General features: G+C 39.6%; 1 protein-coding gene across 1 annotated transcript in view; it reads right to left on the reverse strand.

Moving 5' to 3' along the window:
• The window catches only part of FREM2 (FRAS1 related extracellular matrix 2), a 160,022-nt gene that overhangs the window by 51,682 nt on the left and 91,192 nt on the right, over window positions 1-17,148 (reverse strand). Inside the window, exons 5-6 of the mRNA XM_059144036.1 lie at window positions 16,274-16,399; window positions 14,912-15,163 (exon numbers count right to left, since the gene is read on the reverse strand). Coding sequence (XP_059000019.1) covers window positions 14,912-15,163; window positions 16,274-16,399 — 378 coding nt within the window. The remainder of the gene's footprint in view (window positions 1-14,911; window positions 15,164-16,273; window positions 16,400-17,148) is intronic.

A 17,148-nucleotide genomic window follows, 5' to 3' on the forward strand; every position in this document is an offset into this window, starting at 1 on the left:
GGATATTTACTTATGGCATCTGTGTGATAGAACAAGATGTTACAGCAACACCATTAAATACCATGGAGCTGCCACAAAGAATAAACAGGGGGGTGCCTGGGTGGCTCAGTGGGTTAAAGCCTCTGCCTTCAGCTCAGGTCATGATCCCAGGGTCCTGGGATTGAGCCCCGCATGGGGCTCTCTGCTCATTAGGGAGCCTGCTTCCACCTCTCTCTCTGCCTACCTCTATGCCTACTTGTGATCTCTGTCTGTCAAATAAATAAATAAAATCTTAAAAAAAAAAAAAAGAATAAACAGGGTTTATGTGTGGGGGTATAAAAAGTTTTTCATGAGATATTGCTCTGTGAAATAAACATAGCATGAGGTAATATGTAGAATGCGATCATGTGGTAATAGCAAATACTTACTTTCAGTGCGTGCATCTGAACTGTTCCAATACACAGATCTCATTTAATCCTCCCAACTACCCTTTGAAGTTAAGTACTATTACCATCCCCACTTTATTAATGATGACAGCTAATCAAGTCCAGACATTTAAGATCAATAGCCAATACATGAAAGGAAATCAGACTCTCTGCTTCTAGAATATATGCTAGTTACCACCTCACTGGTAATAGCATTAATTACCTCTAATCAACGTGATAATAATTGTGTGCATGTAAATGTGTGTATAAAAAATCTACATGTCACACTCAAGTGACCTCAAGGAAGAGGTGTGGGTTTGGTGACGGAGATAGCCAGACTCTCCCCATTTATTGATGTACTTCTTTTTAGTATCCATGTAATACATGTGTAATAAAAAGTGTAATACTAAAATGAAGGTTAACCTGCATAACGTACCTCCTTTAAATACAGCCACAAAATATTATTAAAGAAAAAAAAATTCGAGAGCAGAAAGTCTTTCCTCTCCTGTTAAAGTCTGTAAAACACTGTGTTACTCTTAACAGTTTCTGGCATCTTTACAGACTTGCTGTGGTATCTCACAGTGTTGTGGATGAGTACACTCTCGAGGGAACTGGGCAGTTATTTCACCTTCAAAGAAACCTTTATCTCTGAGTCCCAAGATCCTGCAAAATTTCTTTCCTTTCTTCTATATAACCTACTTCCAGTTGACAGCTGTCAAGCCAGTCCTGCCCCAACACTTCTCACACTGCCCTTGACATGCTATATTCAAATGACTCAGTCACTCATTCGTGTCCCTCATTAGGTCTTCCCAAAGGCAGAAATCATGTATTGTTCATCTGTAAACTCCAAGAAGAAGCATGCTGCCTGGCATAGGAGGGGTCGTCAAAAAATGTGTGGAGACATAAGCGAGGAGGATTAACTGCTTCTAGAGTTTCTTATCCAAAGTAATCATTTGGGCTCCAATGCCCATCTTGTGAGGGAGAATACACCAATTAGTATTAGAGTTAATGTTAGAGTAATATCACAAAATAATTGCCACATTTCCCAAGTGTCTGCCTCTGCCAGTCACATTAGAAGGTTTAGAATCATTTTTCTTCTTTCTCTGAAAACAACTAAAGTACCTGGAGAGGTGAACATTTTTTGAATATTTTCTTTAAAGATGCATAATGACAGTCTCATTGAGTGACAAGATAGGAACACAATAGTCTACGTAAGAGAAAACTAGAATATTAGAGCTCATTATTCCTCAGTTGTGAAGATAAATTCTTTCATTAAAAAAAAATCATCATAGGAGGAAAAGAAAATGAGGTATCACTTAAAGCTTAAACTCCTGATATCTTGAAAATTGTTACTGCTCCAAAAACCACCGATCAGGAGGCAAACGTGTACATTTTTATTCTTATTGACTAATGTGAACTCTACAAGTAAGATTTCAGAATCAATGGAGACTCTGACATCAGGGTGATTTATGTGGGAATCCCAACAGCTGAACGAAGAAAGATTATGACCAACATAATGTCAAACACAATCTGTGTGCGGTCTCGGGAATAAAAGCATGTGGTTGACACTTGAAAAATAAATAATCTTGACCACAGACTGCTCAACAATCGACACTTGAAACATGTCCGCAGGCGGCAAAGGAAAGGACTCCAGAATAAATAGCCAAAACTACTCCGTTTCAAGCTGAGAGGAATGCGCTCCTTTATTCTAAGGATCCTTCTTCCTTGTTCCTCCTTGTGAGTGCTACACAGTAGCAGCTTTGCCTCTGCTCCATTGCTTCCAGCACAGATCATGAAAGGGGTCCCAAGAGTCTTCTATCCTTTTGTGCTTGGGTGTTGAAAAAACACAGCTGTTCCACAAGTCATGGGTGCTAGTCTCTTTTCAGGCACTTCTGAAATGCCTGACATTGGGGAAGTCAGCCTCTTTGGTTCTTGACTTTCTGGTCTACCACATGGGGATAATCCAGGTGGGTCTGTGTGAAGTCGTATCACCAAGCTCTCAGGTCCGTGCACATTCTTCTTGCCCTTCTTGGAGACTGGTGTTTTTCTTGTCAATATGACAGTAGTTGGCAGCGATTTCTCTCATTTAGCATTCACACAACCTGTTCATGCTTACTTCCTGCATTCGTTATTAAAACTAAGGATAAACCCTAAACCAAGATGATAAAAATGTGGACATTATGATTTTTCATATGACTTCTTACATTTAGATAAAATGTACTTGGTAACATCCAGGACTCCTAAGGTAGCACCCTGTTTAATCATTCAAACACGTGCTCTGTTTTAATTTATAGAGAATCAAAGACTAATTTCTTTTTTTAAAAAAGTAAAATTAAAAAATAAAGCCATGGGGTGCCTAGGTGGTTCAGTAGGTTGAGTGTCTGACTCTTGATTTCAGCTCAGGTCATGATCTCAGGGTCGTGGGATTGAGCCCTGCATCAGGCTCTGTGCTCAGTGGTGAGTCTCCTTAGGGTTTTCTCTTGCCCTTTCCCTCTGTCCCTCCCCCAGTCTGTGCACGCACTCTCTTTTGCTCAAAAATAAATAAAATAAAATAAAGCCATATCGCCTCCTAAGGTGTCTCCATACATCCTGAGTTGGGATTGAGGAACAGTCATGGCTGAGATTTGTAATCTTAGTGATTACAGGGTAGCTCAGAGAGGAGGTTGGTAATAGAATTGGGCAGTTAAATAAATGGCTAATATAGGGAAGCTTAAAAGCCAATTCAAGACCATTAGTGTTCAGATAAATACAGTGTCACTTAAGAAGCTGCTGAGCATCTCTAATCTAACCGCTGAAGAGAAACCAGAGCAGACAGAGCTGTCCAGAGGAAGGGCAATGCCTCTCTGCAAACTTTAGGTGGGAGACTAACATTGGTTGTCAGAGAAGGACCTCAAAAATTTAAGTGAGCTAAAAGGTACACATTTTGTTCTTAAAATGTACACACTTTGTTGTTTTAGCATTCTGTAAACACATTTCATGTGTTTCATGCATTTTTTTTTGTAACTAGAGCTCTGTTCTATCTTTTTTTTCATATTAAAAAATAGTAAGTAGCCCTGGTCAGCCTGCTCTCTCTAGGTATTCATTCATTCATTCATTTATTACATATTTATTGAGCATCTATAAGGGGCTAAGCACCATGCTTTGCGCAGGCTGTACCAATGGAGACACAGCCCTCATCTTTGAAGAGCTTCTGGTCTAGTAGTTGAAGCAGAAAGTAATTACCTTATTGCACTGTTGTTTTGACAGCAATAATAATGCTAACTAAACATACTGTTATTCTTATTTTTTCCTTCTAATACCATAAATGGAGATGATAAAAAAATTCGGAATGTATGTACTATTTTCGGACACTGTTGATCTACCGGTTCATTGGTCACCGTAAAAATGTCAATCTTGTTCATTTGCTTCATATATATTAACTTATTTATTCTTCATAATAGCCCTAAGAGATAGGTGTTCTCATGAGGTAACTGGGTCTTGACAGGTGATATATCTCCTAAGACAAAGCCAGGACCAGACACCAGGCAGTCTGGCTTCCCAGGCATATAGCTTCCATGCATGAAGCAATTCTAATTGCTTGAATTGTACTACCTGGTTTTGCTACTTACTGATGTTACAAATTATATCTATCTCCTTGCCTATTCTTCCCAATTTAAGATTATCATAATCTTTCCCTCAATACTACCACACCATCGTTCACAGCCACAAGCATCACTATTTGATCTGAAAGTTCCTCCTTTCTTCCTTTCCCCTGAATAGTAACTTTAAAAGACTATCCATTATCTTTAACTCTTTAGCTCCCATTGACATCAAAACTTATTGGTCATTGGCTTCATCTTCCAAAGCATCTGGAAATCCTCTCTCCAGGTTGACTGGTGCCCTATTCTTTGCTCAATCCAACTGCTTATTGAGTATCTGTGTTCTTTTTTCTCCCCTCAGAATAGAGCGCTGTGGACCATACCAGTCTTCCTGAATTCCTTTTTTCTCTTCCTTCTGTAACACCACTCTCCTCTGGTTATTTTCTCATCTTTCCCCTGTCCCTTAATTGTGGATGTTTCCTTTGAAAGGACAAAATAAGAAAGTGGCCATTAAGTGCTCAGCACATGCCCTCCACATAGTGAGGGCCAGTTCGTGCTGGTTAGTCATTATTCTTATTAGCAGCTGGACTTTGAGACACTGATGGGAGTTCACCAGGTAGAGCATGAGGGGGGTGGAGTGCAAGGATATCCTGAGCAGAAGCAGCAGCACAGAGCTTCACATATCTGGGGACTGCAGAACATTTGGCATGTTTGGGAGCTGCTCAGGGTGAGGAAGTGGAGTTAGGAGAAAAACAGAAAGCAGTGGCCAGGTCACATCGGACTTGGTGTGCCAAGCTAAGGGGTTGGAATCTTAGCCTAGAAGTCATCACGTGAGAAGTGTAGTCGGGTTTTTTGTTTTTTTAATAGAGAGAAAAAGAGAGAACCTGCACATGCGTATGAGTTGGGGAGGGACAGAATCAGAGGGAGAGAGAGAATCTTAAGCAGGCTCTGTGCTGGGTGAGGAGCTCCATCTCACTACCCTGAGATCATGACCTGAGCTGAAATCAAGAGTTAGTTACTTACTTTCCTGAGCCACCCAGGTGCCCCAAAGTGTGCTCAGTTTTAAGAAGCGGAGGGCAGTGATAAAATGAGTGTTTAGGGGACCTGGGGGATGGATAGGCTGGGGGTAGGCACACTGGAAGCAGGGCAACTGGTTCACAGGGACTCTAGGAATCTAGGCAAAAGAAGCTGGATGGATGAGCAGTCAGCAGTTCAGACAGGAAAGAGAGTAAGGATATGGTATTTGAAGATATAAAGGAGGCAGAATTAGGGATTTGGGGTGGGGAGTGAGAAAAAGGAGTCTAGCACCAGTAGAATTGCTTACCAAGATTAGGAACACAGGAAAAAAACCAGGTTAGAGCAAGAACCACCTGCCCTACTTTGCTTTGATTTCTTTCAGAAGTTAAGTCACTAGACCCATGGTAACATACTTCCCCTTTACTGTTTAAAAATAAAAGAAGATTCCATACATAAGCAAATGATAGGGTTTTCCATAATTATGACACAAGGGTTTGATGGAGTTTCCCTCTTCACAGAAATGTCAAGGGATGATGCAGTGTTTTGAACAAGGTAATGAAGCTCTCCTCGGAGAATTAATCAAACACCTTCTCCTGCTGGTAGTTTATTTGTCCCCTCAGTACCGTTGAACTGGATCCAGTAACACTGGTATTTAGACATACTGACATTTAAAGAACTTCAAAATACGCATCCTGGACCAGTGTTAGTTAAAACATGGTAGTTAGATTCATTAGGAAGACTGAGATCCTCTGGAAAGTGAGTTTAAAACATTCTGTGTCTCTTTCAACCCTGAGGCATAGTGTAGACAGCATTTCATCAGTTCACTGAGCCACACACCATGCACTCTCGACCTGCAAGGAGTAAAGTGAACACCTGCCCTATTTATAATCGTGTCTTGTAAGATATCCCCTTGCAGCAGTGAGGACATGAAGAACCCTCCCTGGCTTTGGCTTTTTCAAGCTTTCCCTGGCAATCAGTGTGGTCTTGAAAGTTATCCCTCTAAAGAGGTGTGATTCTAGAGGGAAAGCAGGAGGAGAAAACGAAGAAGAAGGAGGAGGTGGAGGAGGAAGGGGAGGAGAAGGAGAAAAGAATGAGCTTCTTGTTGGCATTTTGAGCCCAGAGCTTTGACTCTGTGGCATACTTCCTGGGAGTGTGACAGACTGTTGGTGAAACACCCTCAAGGAAATTGAAGCTGAGATATACTGCAGCCTGAGGAGGTGTAAAAAGAGAGCTCTTTTTCTCTCACAATGCCTATATTCTGACTATTCAGACTTTTTAAAAGAGTACTCGCTAATAAAGCTCTACCAACTATTTAGTTTCTTTTCATAAGACTGTGTTTCAACTTGGCAACTGCTGATCTGTACTGTGACTCGGCTCGTTCCAAACTGTGCAATTGAGAGATTGTCACAGCCTAAGGGGGCATGTGATAATGCACATCAATTTGTGAGCTGCCAACTCGCATGACTCAGGCTTCTCAGCTCTTTGTGTGGAGGAGACCTGGCCTTTCCAGAACGGAAGCCACACTGGATGTTCCTTTGAAAGCTCCCATTACATGGGGAGCCTGGTCTTATAGTTCGCCATGTTGAATCTGTTTGCTCCTGTAGCGTGTGTCCCGGAAGGTACACAGAGAACCTGGCCACAGGGTAAGGAGCCCTAATTCCAGGAGAACTGCTTCTGGATGGTGACAGGTTTTATAAAGAAGCAAATGAACAAGATTGACATTTTTACGGTGACCAATGAACCGGTAGATCAACAGTGTCTGAAAATAGTACATACATTCCGAATTTTTTTCTTATTTTTTCCTTCTAATACCATAAATGGAGATGATATTGTCCATTTAATAACAGAAATTTTGAAGTGTGTGTTTTCCACAACAGACCAGATACATATGCCTTGTCTGGACTTGGTGAATAAATCATCATGCCTGTGTTAAGTTCATTGTATTTTACAGACTCTGGCCTCTCCTTACATCATGGGATGTGAAGGTCAAGGCTTTGAAATTCTGTCTTCAGCCAAGCTATAGCTGTTTCTGGCAAATAATTTACAATATCAGATGCTAACAATTACATTTATTAAAAGATCTTTTCTAATTACTCAAGCTCTTATGTTTTTATTGTTTTTACTTTAACACCTCTTTTAATAATTTTAACCTCACAAAAATCTCTAAGTCTAGTATGTGAGAAGTCACTTTTCAGATTTATGTGATTTTTAGCACTAAAATGGAATTCATCTGTGACTGAGATCCTGAGGTTTCTACAAAGATTTAGTGATCTACTTCCAGGGTTTTAGTGATAATAAATCAGCAACAGTTACCCTTTGATGTCTACAAGATAGTATTACCCAGCCAGCACCCACTTTCCTATGTGGAAGAGATGAGAGTCAGGCATTTGGTGTTACCATGAACAAGACAGAACAAACACAAGATGGCATTCACCCATAAGGATTTGACAAGACAGCCCGAATCTGATCCTTTAAGAAGTGGGCAGATTGCTAAATGATGAGGAAAAAAATCAATGTTGCTCCTTGTCCAGCTGAAGTACCAGAAGACACTACTGTGCTTTCCTAATGATCCTTAGAATTCAAATTTGTAACAGGTGAACCTGAATAGTTTATGTACAGAGTTTACGCCTAAAGCCTGTAACTGTCAGCATTTTAATTAATCTAGGATTTGGGGGGGCTATATGTATATAGAAGTATATAGATTATATCGTCTAGTCAAGTTCTCTATTAGGATACCTCCTACTATCTTTAAGTAGAACAGCATAGAATCAGAAGGCAGCCTAACGGTTAGTGTCATGGTCCCTCCTGTCCACTTAGCCCAGTGCTTACCAGCTATGTGACCCTGAGCAAATTATCTAATCACTCACAAAGGATGACACTAAGGCATCATAAAACCTTGCTCAGAGTTTGTGTGTCTGTGTGTGAAACGATATAATTCAAGCAAAAGACTTAATACACCAAAGATGATGCTTGTGTCACCTGAGCCGAAGGCAGAGGCTTAACCCACTGAGCCACGCGGGTGGCCCTCAATATCACAATCTTAATGTCTTAGAACCACCCTAGCCAACGACATGCCTGCAAATTTAGACCCCATGAATGTAAGAGCTTATTCTTGGGTGGACTGGCCCTGTATCCTGGCCAGTTCCCTGTGCTCACTTTCTTGGGGGCCACAAGGTCATTCTTCAGTATAAATTATACAAAATGGTTAGCTGGTCTCCTAAAGAGCTCTGGAGCCTCTGCCTTTTCTGGTAGCAGCGGTGAATGTTTTCATGTGCCTAGCGGGAGAGATTCAAGTGGCTGCTTGCCAAGTGTGCAGGTGTGCACTGGAACAAAGCTCTCCATGCCTTTCCTGCTGCGAGTAGTGCACCGTGTCAACAGTTTTCAGAAGACTAAGGGAGTTCACAGCAGCATAGCAGCAAGGTCCTTTAGAGCTACTGACCATAACCGGTTGAATCAAATGTACTCCTATTGCTAATGAACTCCCTTCGGATCGAGCTCATTTGCCTGATTTTAATACAAGCACCTGACCTCAGCCTACTGTGGAGTGGCTCCCTGTTTACAGCTGGGCTGCTGGGGACTGGGGCCAACCAGGTTCACAAATAGGTAGACAGGACCAGGAAGAGGAGATCGGGAGGGTCCTCCCAAAGATCAAACCTGGGAAGTCTCACTTCTCTGGACCTTACTACACAGATTTAGTGAATGACTCACTCATTCATATCTACAAATGCTCTTATTGTTACCCTCTCCCACGCATGAGTTTGTTAATTATGAATTAAGCCTGTAATTTTGCACTACCCCCTCCTGAAACCGTTATAATTTCAAAAAATGGTATGAAGTAACTTTTTTTTACCATAAAATGGCTTAAATTTAACTGAAAATCTGAATAAGATGATGGAACAAAAGCACACTATTTTAATATTAGCTATTCTATTTTTATTTTTTTAAGATTTATTTATTTTAGAGAGGGCGAGGGGCAAAGTGAAAGAATCTTTTAGCAGACTCCCTGTGAGTGTGTAGCCAGACGTGGGGCTCGATCTCACGACTCAGCAATCATAACTTGAGCTGAAACTAAGATTCAGAACCTTAACCAAATTGAGCCAACCAGTGCCCCAGTGTTAGTTATTTTAGAAAGAGGCAATGTTTAAAACCAGTTGAAAGGGCCCAAAAGTGTACTGATTGTTTGGCAACTCCAATAATGTGCTTCATTTTGCATATTCCCATAGTTTCCTTGTTATATAATAAATAATATTTAATGATTTATTTGCAACTGACAGCTCTCAAATCTGTATATTAATATTTAATAGATATTTATTCTAATAACCTTTAGTTATTCTACTTTATATACCTGATTTATTGGAAATATGTGTGAAATTGTACTGCACAGTGATTTACCCTTTTACCCTCTCCTCTTTTTCTTCTGGGCCTCATGCATCCTACTGCTTTCAGTTGTCACCATCAGGTGTGCAACTGTGCATTTAACACAAATCCCTAGCTCTAGTCAGTTCCATAATAATGGAGGCCTATTACCCGGTTTCACTGGCATGAACCCATAGCTAACTTGAACTTGACCTGTTTAAATAACTTTTCCCCTTCTTCCAATCTCCTTTCCCTTGGCTGGTCCCCTCGCCTAACCTCTTACAGTGAATGGTACCTTCCCTTCTGTGAACCTGTCCAGCACACACACAGGTTTTCAGAAACATACATTGTAAAATCCCCTCCTCCTTCCTGCCTGCATGAGATCCAAGTCAGAGTGCGTATTTGTAGCAGTGCGCTGCTTCCTTGCCAGTCTCAAAATCTCACTCTACACTTTCGGTTCTAATCGTGTTCACTTACATGGCTACCTAATTAATAACTTCCCAATACAGCTCTGACTGTTGCACTCTCTCACTCAAACACTTCCAAGTGCTCCCTACCTAATACATTTGGAACTCCTTATCACATTCAATGGCACCCACGATATGCTTCAATCTCTCAGACTCTACTGCTCATGAGGCCCACTTTTCTCTTCTTTAGCTAGGTTTTAAAGTGCTTTTGTACAGCTCATGTTCGGTCCTTACAAAAGTTCTGAGAGAGGTAGAAAATTCAGGCGATAATATGCTCATGTTTCAGTGAGGAAAACAGACTGAAGAAGAAAAGTGGATTGGTTAAGATTCCTTGGCTAGAAAATAGCAAAGTGGATCTACAACCCAGGTCCAAGAGCCAATTCAAGGACTTGAGCACTCAACCTTCCTCAGAAAGGCAATCTGGCCCAACTGGATTGTCTGCTTCTCTCAGACCCGTGCCTTCCCTCAAGTATTCACTCATGTAATCCTGGAATACTTTGTTCTGTTCTCCATTTACCTGAATCCTTCCCTGCTGTTCAAGTTCCTCTGCTTCTCCTCTGACACACAGAGTGATCATGCACTTGTGTTTAATCCCAACTTCCTTCTTAGTTTCCCTTTTACTGTTTCAAATTATGACTGAAATGAAATGATTCTCATTTAACCTTTTATGCACTTAGTTTTTTTCCTCCCAAATAGACTGTATGCATTGTGAGGTTCTGGCCTATGTCTTAAATGTCTCTGTAGCCTCTACCTATCATCTCATTACTCTTTGTAAACACACAACAAATATTTGCTCTGTATGATATGTGGGATTCAATTTTTTTTAGATGGCAGAATATTTCATATATTATTTTATGTTATTGTTGTTTTCCAAGTGTAGAATATCTACAACATTATATCTAGAATCCTAGCCATGGGGAACACCTGGTATAATCTTTACCATCCAGTGTACTCCAGCAATACCTTTCATGCACTGAACATCCATTGGCATTCACTAAATCCTCAGCGTCACCAGCTATTTCAAATAGTCTGCTAATGGCTACAATGAATTAATATTCTAAGCAGCTAGAGACTCATTTTCCTGTACCTTGATTTTTAGTATTGTTCTAACTCAAGCACACTAAATCAGAATGTAACTTTGTTTTGTCCAGCTATTACTTTAATTGAATTTGGCCGTTCCTTCCAATGACTGGCCTAGCTTTACTTAATTGGGAGCTTACCCTAACGTAAATAACGGTATTCAAACAGAAAAAAGGATGATGACCAGGTTTTTCAGCTCAGCACAAAGGAATAAAACATATTTCGCCCACACACCATAGCATGATGTATTTTCCTAGTATTAGAAATGTTTTTCTCCTCTAAAGTAGTCCTGCTGTGAGAGAGCTTTTCTGATGTCCGTAAGCTTCTGAACGGCACTCAGTTGAGTTACATTTACCATAGGGCTCACCGTGCTGCCTCTTACATGTCCCTGGCTCATATCTAGAATGGTAATTTGTTCAGGGTGGTCAAGGAAGCCAGCCACTTCAGCTAAAACCCCTGTGGGTTGCTGCCACAAAAGCAGAAAATGGATTCAGCTCGAACGTTCCTTAATTACCTTCCACAGATTGACAGTGAAGATTAGTGAAATATGTTTAGCCCTGACTTTATACTCTTCCCGGCAAAGAGAGGCCATAACCATTACTGAAGTACTGAGGATTGGAGATAGTAATGGAGGATGTCCAGAGCCGCCCAAAATGATAGCATTGTTCTTACATTAGGGTGTAGCTCATGTGGCAGTCTTTTCCAAACACAATGAAGGCTTTAGCTGTTTCTTTTCTTTTTTTTTTTTTAAGATTTTATTTATTTATTTGACAGAGAGAAATCACAAGTAGATGGAGAGGCAGGCAGAGAGAGAGAGAGAGGGAAGCAGGCTCCCTGCTGAGCAGAGAGCCCGATGTGGGACTCGATCCCAGGACCCTGAGATCATGACCTGAGCCAAAGGCAGTGGCTTAACCCACTGAGCCACCCAGGCGCCCCGGCTTTAGCTGTTTCTTAAAGATTCTAAACAGATTCGGCCAGGTGTATTTCTGCTCTTTGAGCCCCTTTTTACTCTCACACCCCTGACAGTCTGCACAGAGAAAACTCTTGGTCCCGGGTGAGATCTTCTGATACTGGGGCCTTGGAAGAGTCACTTGTGGTCTAGGTTTTGATCTTCTCCTATGTAAGCACAGAAACATCATCCCATTGCTTCACTGAGGAATAATATAGCTTTGGAGAATCAATTCACTTTTTTAAAATTCCAATTGCTCTGAGTTACAAAGTCACAAAGAATTTATTTCTTACTAGTCAGGGAATGGACAGATGATTTGTCATCTGGTATAACCATTATCACAGAAACAGACCCAGCAATCAGAGCAAAGAGTGCTACACCAGGAGGAATATTTCATCCAGATTACGTAATAGGCTTGAACATCTTCCCTACTCCAATTACATAACTTTTAGTGACTGAAAGGTAGGCCACCCTCAGAAACCATACATTTCCCCTCCCTATCAGTGTGGACCTATATTTATTCTTTTCTAGATGCTATGACAATTGTCATTAGGTACTGCTTATATTTTAATCTCCTTGATGAGTGTCAGGAGTCATTAAAGCCTACTGATGAAGCACATCAAATCTGAGTGTAATAGACCAAAATTTAGGACATATATCCAACACTTTACATCTGTATGATCTTAAGCACTTTTCTTAGACTAAATCCAGTTTTCCCATTTGCTGAGGAGAGGAGATACCTACCTACTCCATAGCATGGTTTTGAGACTTAATTGGGTAATTCATGTAAAGTTCCTGGTACCTATAAGTGTTCAGAAGGGACAACTGTTTGTATGTTTCAGTAATTTGCACATGTATGAAATTTGACTTTTTCCTTATAAACCAGCATTCTTTCTCTCTCGATGATGAAAGTTCTTTATGGCTAGCAATATTGTTTAAATTTATAAACTATGTATGTGACAAGCAAAACACACTTATAAGATATCAACTTCTAAAATGACTAAAACATAGGTAAAATTAGTATCCCCATTTTACTGATGAAGTATTAGAGACATGAGTAAAATCTGATCAGACAGCTAGTAAGATGAAGTATTCCAACAGAGATGACCACAAAGCAAACTCCTCTTAAATAAGCTTTGGGTTTCATTTTAAAAACTGACTGAAATATTTACATGTTGAAAAAAATCCCTCAAATAGACTTGTTAAAAATTTTGAACAGGCAAAAAAAATTAAGATAATGACCTAGCTTATTGCATGTGAGATATTACCAATTTACAATGCTTTACAGCACTTAGACACTGAAATGTGCTTGATTCTTAGATTCTTTCTAGCACTTTCTTTACTGGAATTTCTACCCTTGTAGTGACTACCTTCCTCTTCATCATTTCGTATTGTCTCCTTAGCATTCATGAAATACACTGTTTTTTAAAATAAGAGAATTGAGTAGAATATGCCCATATTATAAATCATATGAGGATTAATTTGCATTTCCTCTAAAGCAATTTTATCTTCTCCAGTGATTTTATTATTATCAACAGAGATAGTATGCAACAATGTCTCTAGTGTACGACTATGTTCATTCTAATCTCCAAACCCATATCTCCAATTTCCTACTCCATGTCCAGCACTTTGAAAGCATGCAGGCCATTGAAACTAACATGTTCTAAATGAAGTCATTGTTTCATCCCTAAACGTATTCTTCCCCATTCTCCTTAGCACGGTGAACTGGACCACTGTGAACTCAACTGCCCTAGCTAGAAGCCCAAACATTATTCTTCAGACTTTCCTGTCCAATCAATCACCATGTCATGCCTAATGTAGGATATCAGTGAAAGTTGAGTGACTCAATAAAAAACAAAGATTCCAAACCAAAGTGCTTTGACCTAATGCCGGGAGATTAATGGCTTATAGAAGCAAATACGCACCGTAGAGACATTTTGATTCATGGAAGAAGGGAAAAAAACATTTTTGTTTCCTTATTTCTCTTCATGATATTCGTGCAGAGAAGTATATGGTAGATGGATTAAGATGACTTTCAACAGTGAAACAGAAAGACCTCTTGCCAAGTTCTGGCAATTAAGGTCAACTATAGTATGTTGGGGAGTACATAATGGATGTGGGAGATTCTTCTTGGCTAAAGGACACCAACTCTCTTACTTGAAGAGACTTTCTGGCTTTGAAAGTCAGGTAAGTGGTAAGGATAAAGATTAGTCAGATGAAACAAATGTTATCTCTGTCTTTTGTACTTTTGCATTTATTTTCTTTTCTTAAGGCACAAGCTATTTCTTTTTTCTTTTCTTTTTTTTAAGGTTTTATTTTTTTAAGTAATCTCAGCACCCAATGTGGGGCTTTAACTCACAACCCCAAGATCAAGAGTCACAGGCTGTTCTGACTGAGCCAACCAGGAGCTCTTTCAGGCGCAAACTATTTCTTGAGCTGAGAAGATTAACACCATTATACTCCCTTCTATTCTGAAAGTGGGATTATTTTATGGTAATTGAGTTTCCCACAGGAAGAGTGGTCTAGAATAAACCCACCTCCTTTTGGGAGCAGGGAGCTGCCTGTTGGATTTCATTTTCCACACATTTTTTAAAAAAATTCATTTTTCACACATTTATTATTTTTCTAGTTATTAGTTTAACAGTCTTGTCAGATGGGTTTCTTTGTTAACCAAGTTCAAATACTTAGATTAAGATTGTAAAATATAAGCTTTTAAAAGCAAAACAAATTAAACAAAAAGGAAATAAATCGATTACAATTGCTTCTATTCTTCCTCATGAAATTGGAAAAATTTAATCACCTAATGGTAAATGGCATTGTAAAAGAAAACTGTACGGAGGAAAAAAACATACATAAGTGTGACTTTTGCCTTTTAAAAATATTGAATCAAGACAGACAAACTGATGCAGCCAACTTTGAAACTTAATACACTATAAAACCAAATATAAAATGCACATGCCTGCTATAATTCTTTTATACTCTCATTTATCTGTTACAAGTTGTGCCTGATGGTCTGCCTGTAGAATAGGCAGAATAATTTTCAAATAAATTAGTACTTACCATCGTCTTTGTCAGGGATGATCTTAATCTGAGCTGCTGGGAACTCCGATCCAATCCTCCCACCCATGGGCATGCTCAGAAGGACATGGAATGTTTCCTCTTCTTCATACAAGGAGTCGTCAATAACAATGATGCGACACATTTTCTCGCGCTCATCTCTGTCAAAGCGGATAACACTGGTGTGGTCCTCCGGCCTGGATATGTAATCGGAATAGGACAGCACTGATGTGGGCACAGTTCCACCTGCCGTGCCTGGGGGTAGAGAATCCAAATGATGTTTATGTAGAACATGCAACATCTTCGTGGTCAATTTGTATATCTGAACCTCTCTGGCAATTGCAATAGTGCCTACATACTGTTGTAGCATCATGAGGCACCTTCATAGTGGTTTCAAACATACAAAGAATATTACATTTCAAGTGTTTTCTTCTCTACTTCCTGCCACTGGTCTTTCAGAAGAACACAATATTACAAAATAATAGCTCCTTGTATTCCTGTGCTTACTGGGTGCAGGCAAAGTGCCAAGTGCTTTCCATGCATTACCTGCTTAATCCTCTCAACAGTCTATTGGGGGTTACACACTGGAGGTTTACAGAGGTTAAACTACCTGCTCTGGGACCCAGGGCCCAAGGTGGGCCCTAAAGTCTGTGTTTCTGACCACAATTCTTTACTGCCTTTCAATTCATATAAATACATTAATGGGAATTTTCACGAATGTCTGCTCAGATATCAACTGCCAATATGACCTCGTCTTTTACATTCTTAGAAAATCTACCTGTTTCTTAGAAAGATATTTGGTCTATTAATGAATATTATATATTAATTTTAATTTGATGTTACATAAAATCACCTTTTAGAGGAGGCTTACCCAGTGAGCAAAAGAAATATCTTGAAATTCAGAGGAGGTTTACCCAATGAGTAAAAGAAATATTTTGAAATTCAGAGTTTCAAACTACTTTGAAATTAGTTTCTTTTCCTTAGATATGTATTTCTTTGCCCCACCCCCACCCCTTAAAAAAAAAAATAACCCTCTTCTACATGATTTGGTTTGGGTGAGGAAAGGAGACTTCAATTTCTTGCAGTCCAAACAGCTTTGAGTATTAGAATAAGTAACCACACAAATCACGTATGTTTTGGTAAGAGTAATGCTTCTAGGCCCTCTTGTCTCTAGTAATTGCTTTTTTTCCTCCTCAGAGATACAATAGTGAAGGAAGACTTCTGGATAAGTGCTTTTTTGTATTTTATGAAAACTGTAATAATAAAGCATACCCTTCAAGGCATAATTTTATGGTTCCAACATGTCAAAGAGTCTTATATACACATCTTGGGGAGACAGTTTAGTTCTTTGGTAAATCGAGCTACCTTGTTGTGTGTAACAGACCACCATCAGCTCCTGGCTCACGTCTCCACTTCTCCGGATGGGAATGAACAGCTCACCGACATCTTCTTCAACAGAGTATTCGGACTGGGGAATATATACAGTTGACTCTAAGGAGAAAACACAATCACAGCTACTATTATTTTTGTCTGAGTTTCTAATAATCCTAGGCAAAGTAAAATTGCTCTAACAATGAACTTTCCCCCCTTGCATATTCTTTTAGAATAACGCAGTGTGACGGGAAGGAGGAGAAGAGGGGAGCAACGGTAGGTCTAAAGCATGCAGGCTCTGGGCCAGAGATTTCTTGACCTGGTGATAAAGCCCAACATTGCTTTTATCTCTAATAACTGGTTTTTTCTCAATCAGTGCTGCTGACATGCAACTTTGTTCTCTTGACACAGGTCACCACCTCCCAGTGGTGTAGTCAAATTTTAGAGGCTGAAGAGATGTCGAAGTCACCTTGTCCCACCTTGTACTTTACAGATGAAGAAACTCAGGTGCAGAGAGTTGAACTTAACTTGCCAAGGCCTCTTACTGGTTGAGTCAAAATAAAAATTCAGACCTTGTAAAATCTGTTCTTCTACTCTTTACCTCAAATGTGTTCCTTTTGAATGATTAATGCTTAAAAACACAGTAATACATTGTTCAACATTTGATTTTTTTTTTGTTTGCTTGTTTTTTTTTAAACTGCAGTTCCTTTAGAATTTGTAAATCTATTAGTCAGCTATAAGGAACATATCTGTGGCTTCCTTCCTTCCCTAGAAAAATAACAATAACAACGTAGTATACAACATTATATTTATACAGTAATTCTCTGATTCATTTTTAAGGTAGTTGAAAAGCTTGCTAAATAATAAAA

This window comes from Mustela lutreola, chromosome 13, assembly GCF_030435805.1.
Source record: "Mustela lutreola isolate mMusLut2 chromosome 13, mMusLut2.pri, whole genome shotgun sequence".
NCBI lineage: Eukaryota > Metazoa > Chordata > Mammalia > Carnivora > Mustelidae > Mustela > Mustela lutreola.